Genomic DNA, 8414 nt, shown 5'->3' on the forward strand with positions numbered 1-8414 from the left:
ACTTTTGTGGAGCAATTAGTGAAGACATCCCAAACACTTAATAGAGCAATTATAAAATGCCACATCTTCTGGGAAGCTTTTAATTAATTAAATTATTTTTCTAAATAAATAAATAAATAAATTTTCTATTATTTCCTAAAATATTTCCTAAACAAGATCAGATATATACTTTTGGAGAACAGCACTGTTTTGAAAGAAAGCTATTTAGTTCAGGAAATGTGTAGGTAACAGAACAGTAAGAAAACATCCAATTCTTGTTTGTGCTTTAAATATGTATATACAAAATCAGTTCAGATATTTGTTTATGTCTTGCTAGTTAATACTTAGGTAAACCCACCTTCAAAATAAAAGAAACTTCTAACAATCATTTCTACAAATAAAGACAAACACACAAGCAAAAAAACAAAAGAAAAAGAAAACCTACTTTAAAAGGTGAAGAAATGTCACCTTTAGAGAACCAGAGTTGCTTGTGCAGTTTACTCTGTGCCCAATATTTCAAATAATAAAAAGGTAGTGAGTTTGTTTTTATATCTATGAAGCTGGTGACTCCCTAAGCAAGATGACAGGTTAAGCATTGGACAAGCTCAACTCTATATTTTATTACTGAGTTAATGCTTAACATTAACTCAGCGAATACATAAGTTAATCCCCCTCAGTACAATTTTAGTCTTTAAAAATATATATTTTGGAAAAAATGAAACAATTGTTTTGATTTTCATTACTATTTTTATTGCAACTGCATGATAGTTTCCTAAATTGTGCACTACACCATAATACACGGGTGACAAACAAGATCACAGTACGTGTCAATTCCAGTGGTTCCAGCATCACATCTCAAACAGCGTTTACTCTGGACTGCATTTTACATGCAAGAGCTCTAGTTCTAATTATGAATCCAATGGTCTGAATTTTATTTAAACTACTGTGCTAACTGACTACAGTATAAACCCCAACATTAACAACCTGAATAGATTTAGGCTCAGATTTATTACATGAACAGATGACAAGCCACCATTTGTTTGACTATGTATAAAATCATGCATTTGTATTTTTCTGGAAACATCAATAGCTTCAGACACTCCGTAAAAACCATTGAATTCAAAGAAGTGAAAGACGAAAAGAAAGAGTGCAAATTGTGTGTGATAGTCAAGCAGCTTTTGATTTAAAGGAGTGTGTGTTGGCATTTATTTATAACATGTATTTACAAGCTTGTGCAAGTAATGAATTGATATGTTTTGAAAAGGAATGCATTTCTTTTTTTTCATCCTCTTGAGTGTTATGGATCTGGTTTCTACTTTAGGGGGAGGGACTTTAAAGTGAGACAGATTGCTCAAATTGTGCAATTTGTTGTTTTTTTCTTTTCCTTTTATTTTTTACAATTAGAGAAGAAAGAAGTGCTAAGGCAACTCAATAACTTTCTAAGCACTTTTCTGCTGGTTTAAATTAGTTAAATTATTTTGTATAAATTAGATATAATTCTACTTTTCTGATATGTATAAAAATTGATGAAGCTGCATGGTTTTAAAATAGGAAATCCACGTTATAAAAAGTCATTAAAAATTCTGTACAAAATCACAACAAAATAATTCAGCATGGGAAAGGTAACAAGTAGTAAAATGCTGGTTGAAAAATATATATTTATATATATTTTTAATTGGCCCATTACTAGTTTAAAAATTGCATAGATCCTAATTATTGCTTGTGATTTTTTTTATCCCGATCAGATAATTAATATGATCTGAACACAGCTACACGAAAATCGTGGTACACATTTTCTTTTTTACTTAACTGTATTATTATTTTTAAAATAGAAGAGCTATAGAAAACAATACATAAGGTGAACAGGAACTTTGATCCCCTGTTTCTTCCAAAGGCAGTAACGACAATAAATACATATATCACTTGAAGCTTCGAGTATTTGCACTTTGCAGCAATGTTAGTAAAAGGGCTGCCTTCTGTAAACAGGACAGTCACTGTCAGCACAGCGGTTTCGTTTCCCGGGAATGGTGAAACTGACGTGCCTCTAATCGTGAAAGATGGCATTAAGTTGGGCACTCATGACCCGCTCGTGATGCGAATGGCTATCGAAAGACATAATATTGTCTATGGGGATCTCACAGCGAGGAGCAGCGGCACCCGCGGAGAAGATTGATCCGTGGCTTTGGGGCCCTGCCAGGGTCGCTGCAGGGTAGTGCATGGTAAAGGCATAATTTTTCTCAAACTCGGTGGATGGTTCGTGTTTGAAAGAGAAGTTGCCATTGATGCTGAGCGGCGGGCTGAGGGGTCCGTCAAAAGAAGGGCTGGTGCAATCAGTTAGGGGGCTCTCAAAGAAGGGCTCTAGAGCTGCGCTGTAGGCGTGTGGTGGCGGCTTGACGTGGAAGACGTGAGAGCTGTCCATGGTGCCGTAGGGCGGGCTGGGCAGTCCAGGAGACTGGTAGGAGTAGGGATGCACCGGGAAGGAAGCGCTAGCGGTTGGCAGGTGTGGGGGCATGTCCGGGTTCTGCTCAGGCAAGAAAGTCCGGGGATTGAGCTGCAGACAGCCGGCGACCAAATTGGTAGTGGGCTGGGACAAACCTTTGCAGAGTGTCTGTACGAAGGAGACCAAGTCAGGGCTTTTGCCTGAGCGCAGGATCTCTGACAGAGCCCAGATGTAGTTCTTGGCCAAGCGCAGCGTCTCTATCTTAGACAGCTTCTGGGTCTTGGAGTAGCAAGGTACCACCTTGCGCAGGTTGTCCAGCGCCGCGTTCAACCCATGCATGCGGTTCCGCTCGCGGGCGTTGGCCTTCATGCGCCTTAATTTAAAACGCTCTAGGCGCGCCTTGGTCATCTTTTTCTTTTTGGGGCCCCGTCTCTTAGGCTTTTGATCATCCTCCTCTTCTTCTTCCTCCTCCTCCTCTTCTAGATCCTCATCTTCATCCTCCTCCTCTCCCCCGTTTCTCAGAGAGTCCTCCTCTGCGTTCATGGCTTCAAGCTCGTCCTCCTTCTTGTCTGCCTCATGTTCCTCGTCCTGAGAACTGAGACACTCGTCTGTCCAGCTTGGGGGACCTTGGGGCTGAGGCTCGCCCATCAGCCCGCTCTCGCTGTATGATTTGGTCATGTTTCCACTTCCTGTGTTCAACAAGGAGAGAGGCAAGCAGAAAGAAGAGAAAGGAAGAAAAAAAAATCCACCCGCTCTGTTTAAAAGCTGGATTTAAAAGCTTCAGCTCCCTCTCCCTAATCCTACAGAAATGCACACAAATAGAAATACACAGGAGTTCATTGCAAAATGGATGCCCCTAGGAAAAGCTAAACGCAGAGCGTCATGCTAGCGTGACTGTGCCTCGCTGCTGCATAGCTGGGCCTGTCATGAGTGGCTATGGGTACTTTTCCTAGTGATCAGCTTAACTGTGCAGGGCAATTGATTGTCTGGCCAGTTGCCCTGTGTAGAAATAAGTACGGAGAGCGTGTTTTTTCTGACTGTGTCCCAAGTCACTCCCAACTCACAGAAAAGATGACTTTGGAAATGAAACATTCTGAACTCATCTCTGTTCTGGCTCCCCACTACTTAGAGGTTTAAATACATTGAAAAGCCCTTACGTAATTTACTAGCACTGACCCCAGTTTTTAAGAAGATTATATGGAAGGGAGAGCCAATGCACAGAGAAGGAAAAGTCGTCTCCACTAAATTATTTCCCTATCGATGACACATTTAGCCACAGAAGTGGGCACAAGTCTTCCATCCCTCCCTTTCTTTCCTTGCCTCACCTCCCAACCCCCGCTAAATTCCCACCTTCTACAAAAGCCCTGGCTCCCAGGCTGCTCTCCCACGCGCCGGGGATCAGGTGCAAAAGGCTCCTCTCTAATAAACAGCCCATTGAAAGGGCCGCCCGCTCTTTATTGGGGCTTTTCAAAGTTCCCCTCAAACCTCGCTTTAAAAGATGGAGTAATTACAATGGTCAGCGACTGGCAATGGCGAAGGTGCCGCTTCTAATAAAGACTGTAAAAAACCTTTAGTAAAACAACTGAATGTCTGGCCCGGCAGAAGCTGCCTGATACTTGCCGCCTTGGCAGTAACAGTAGCAGGAAAATCTCCTTCCTTTTCTCCCCCTCCCCTACATTTCAGCTAAGCCATCTCAGAGTTTTCCAGGACGCATGGACTCCTTCCTCCTGAAATAGATAGTTTCAAAGGCACGGTGCGCCCAAATATCTGTAGACCAGAACTGCAGGTGCTTTGAACTGAAGAGGTTCTTGCATCAGGGGCTTTCAAATAACCGCTTACAAATACATTTACTCCCCTCCCCAAACATTTTAAAAGCTTCTGTACTATTAAAAATTAAATGTAATTAGAAAGCCTGCAGGGGTACTTGAGTTCCGGGACTCATTATGTGCCAGTACTTGTAGGCAATTACAACAAAGACACTATCTCAAAAACAGGACTCATGAATTGCGCCTGCGAAGTGCCAAGATACCTCTGCAAGTGCCAAGATACCTCTCATTCAATTTTATCTCGGAGAGTAAAAAAAATAGAAATCGTAATTACCTGTTGTTAAAAGGTTCTGAACAGTGACGATCTCATAACCCTGGAGCCTCGGGACACCTTGGCTTCTGCGTGGGCGAATTCCTCGTGTCCCGGTGGCGCCGGCGCTAGGGTTATATAGCCGAGGTGCTGGGCTGAGCGCGGGCGGGGCCGTGAGCTGAGCAACCGGCAGGTCCCTGCGCCCCACAATCGCGCACGCGTCCACGCTGAGCGACTCCCGCCCCCACTCATCCCTCTTCAGAACTCCCCTCCCGCCCCCTTTCACCACCACTCCCCTCACCCCCACAGTACCTCCGCCCCTGCTCCTTCCTCCCCGGCATGCGCCATATGGTCTTCCCGGTCCAGCCAAGAGCCAGGAACCACGTGACCTGCCTATTTGTATGCCGCGGAGCGCTCCATTCCGGCCCCTTTGTGGCCAGAAGAAAGTGGCCCATCTGTCGCCAGTTAGAGACTCCGCGGACCTGTTTTTACCCGCAGGAGAGATTAACCCTTTGTGGCAGCAGAACACAGAGGACATAGGGGAGGGGTTTGCGGGAGGCGAGCGGGAAAGGTAAAGAAAGATCACTGAGTCTATGTCCTAGCCTGAAGCCTGCTTTAGTGCAGGAGACAGAGGTGAAGCAGTCACAGCCCTGGTTACTGAAGTGCGCTGAAGGGTTCTTCCCTTGACCATGGTCTCCGGTGCAGCTTGACTATGTCCTCTCTGAGAGGCCCATCTCTTGGCTTCTGCCCCTTGTCTTTGCTCATTGCCAGGAAAGAAAGGGTGACTGGCTTCTAATCGCCATCACCTCTCTCGGCAATTATGTATTTCATATAAAAAACGACCTCATCTAGAAACGGAGCCTTGACTAGTTCTCAACCTTTCCGACCAGAGCATCCTCTCCCATCCTTTGCAAGTCAGAAATGTTATTCTCTACACGTGCAGTCTCCAAACGTAAACCCAACCTGCACCTGCTCCTACCCCAGATACTTCACCAAGACAGTCTTCAAATCTGACCCCTAGAATTTTGTGTCTATACCTAGTTTTTGCCAGCAGACCTTAGCTTCACTGGTCTTCATATGCTTCTATAGTAATGAATGGCCTCTCCTGGCCCATCTAGGGAATGCTAAGATTAAACCCCTCTGCTGAGACAGACACAGACCATTAGCTCAATCACAGCCTTCCTTGAGCCTCTGGTGCTCCCCTGGTCTTGGAATCTTGGGTCAGAAGAGGCTCAAAGAGAAACTGCAATAAACTTTATTCAATGTATCATTTTCCTTTCTGAGGACCCTCTGTTTTGAGTCAAGCAATGTCTATTGTGGAAGAGCCGTATCTATTCTTAAATAAAGAGTCTTTATTTTCTCCATCTGAACGAGGAGTGTTTCAGAAGAATGCTCTTCCATCCCTCTAGAGAAAAGTGCAGGAGGAGGAATGGTTGGCCTCCTGTCTCTTCCCAGGTTCTCTTCTAATTCTTCATTAAGTTCTTACCCTCTCCAACCCCTTTGCAATGAATACATCCTACTTGAATTGCTTATGGAAAGGCAATTGCCCTTGAGTTTGCAAACAGTGTCAGGGTTGAGTGGCTGAAGTGGGGTGCATCTGAGAAAGGGGAGGGGGAAGGCTCTAAGGAGATTCTGAGTATGTGTAAGGGATTGAAAATAACCTTCCAGATCCAGAACGAATCTCAAAAGAAAGCAAGGCATTGTGGGAGTTCTTTGGTGGCCTAAAATATGGTACCAGTCTTTCTGGGATTCTAGAGACGAACTGCCTGGAGTTTTGCTTTTCCTTTGTTCTATCAACTGCCCAAGAGCAGAGCGAGCAAGGACCACTGGCCACTGTCCTTGCAACTACTCTGGGTGCTGAGTTTAAATCCCTGGAACCTCAGAAAAAACCTTCACGTAGAAGCACAGTAGAGGCAGATTTTATTGCACCTGCCCTTCTAGAAAGAGCTGGCATATCCTGGTTCAGTGAAGTGTAACTAGGATCCGGGATCTCACCTCTCCATTTTAGGGGACCCTACAGGAGAGTTATTGCGGCGCTGTGGAAGTTATGGCTCAGGGGATCTGAGGGACCAGGGAGTTGTGAAAAGAGAAGCTACACCTGGCTATTCCTGGGACTTAAAGTAAGACCTCTCCTTCTGTGAGCGGCTGTGCTCCCTGAATTCTAATGTGGCCCCGATTCCAAGTCTGAGTCACAAACACCAAGGCTCCTAGTAAGTGTCCTCTGAGCTCTTACTCTTCGGGGGAAGCAGTGGTTGCCTAATAAGGATGGGGGTTAAGTGTTTTTGGTTTGTAAAAGTATGCGTGTTTTTGGGAAAGACGCGAGACCGTGAGGCCATCTGAACTGCACCCAGCTGGAACGCGGATGCTCGGCGCTGGGGCCCATGACCCTGTCTGCCTGCCTTGTCCTGATGCGCTGGTAGCTCTGCTGGGTCAGTGGCTATTTCCCAGTTCTCTCCGCTTGTCTAGCGGGTGACCGCACTCCCCCAACTTTGGCCCCCTCGGGCGCACTAGACAGCCGGGGCGGCACGCGAGCTGCACGCGCAGGCAACAAAAGCCGCTTTTCATGACTCAGTGCCCTCGAGCAATGCCCTAAATCTGCCACCCCGCCGGGCCCTAGTCCCCAGCGCTGCACTGGACCGGCGTCAGGTCCGTTACAGCCTCAGCCCTTGAGCCAGGGAAGCAGAGGCCTAGGGAGGGATGGGGGAGGAGAGAGGGCAGAGGAGCCTGGCCACGGGGCAGGGGCGCATTCACAAGAGCTAAGATAAAGAGCTGGCTGGGTCGTGGCCTGCAGCGTCCCGGGTGGTGACCTGTTTTTTTTTTTTTTTTTTTTTTTTAAGAAACAGATGCTTACTTTCCATGAAAGGACCCAGTGTGTCCGTGGCCGCCCCACTGACTCGCATCGTCTCCCAAGCCTCTTCCTACACAGCCTGGAGTCAGGTGGCTTGGCCTGGGCATGTTCATCCCCGCGCCCCTGTCAGGAACCCATTGGTACTCAGCATAACGAGTACTTGGAGAGCTTGGGGTGCAATGGGTCGATAGAGCCAGCAGCCTAGAACTAAAACCCCCTCTTAGGCACGGGTAGCTGCTAGGCCCTTAGAAGGCAAGAAGATGCTGGTTAGGTTAAGACTACAGGGTGGCTCTGGCTTTGCTCATCTGCCTCTCGGGAGGTGGTTGAACTCCAGGGTCCTGGCCAGAAGCTGGAATTGCCCCGACTAGACAGGCAGGCGACAGGAGAGAGCCAGGAGCAAAAGAGAAGCTATTAAAATGCCTCGCTATTGCCCGGAGCGCAAAACCCGTTCTCCCCAAATCTCCTGGGCTTGCAGCATAATCTTAATTAAGATAATTGATTCATATTGCACCTGCGAGAACGGAAAAAAAAAATTGATTCCAACCCCCAACTCCACAAATTGCTTAAAGCTATTGGATGGAAAAGGCCGAGGCTGTGATTTGGGGAGTGATTTAGAGCAGGGCTTCCCCAGCTTGGCCTGCCCGGGCCTTTTATTTATTATTTACATTCTCTAGATCCCGCTGGGGCCCTAGTGGCTTCCCTCCTGGCGCCCACAGACCTCGAGAGAATACACCTCCGCCTCCCTGTCAGAATTAAGGGGCTTCCTTTAATTCCGTTCAGCATTCAGAATCAACAACATAAAAACAAACGAGGCCAGAGCACCTTGGCAGACGAGGCTCTCAGGCACGTTTGTTGTCAAGAAAGCCTGCGTGTGCAAATGTGTTAAAGTGCGATTGTGGTTGAGTGTTCAAGCGTGTGAATCTGGGTGTGAATATACGATCACGTGCGTGATCGTGGATCTACGATTGTGTGCATGGTCGTGATGTATATTTGACATCTGAGAGCAGAAATGTGTGTATTGATATTGTGCACGTTGGGGGTAGTGGCTATATGCCCAAAGGTTTCACTTCT

General features: G+C 46.4%; 1 protein-coding gene across 1 annotated transcript; it reads right to left on the bottom strand.

Moving 5' to 3' along the window:
* Window positions 1–2023: 2023 nt before the first annotated feature.
* NEUROD1 (neuronal differentiation 1) lies at window positions 2024–3097 on the bottom strand (the record flags this gene model as incomplete). Its single annotated transcript, XM_080928033.1, has 1 exon — window positions 2024–3097. The coding sequence occupies one exon, from the start codon at window positions 3095–3097 to the stop codon at window positions 2024–2026; it is 1074 nt and encodes a 357-aa protein (XP_080784159.1).
* Between the last annotated feature and the right edge of the window lie 5317 nt (window positions 3098–8414).

The sequence above is a fragment of the Micromys minutus genome, assembly GCF_963924665.1.
Source record: "Micromys minutus genome assembly, chromosome: 13".
Lineage (NCBI taxonomy): Eukaryota > Metazoa > Chordata > Mammalia > Rodentia > Muridae > Micromys > Micromys minutus.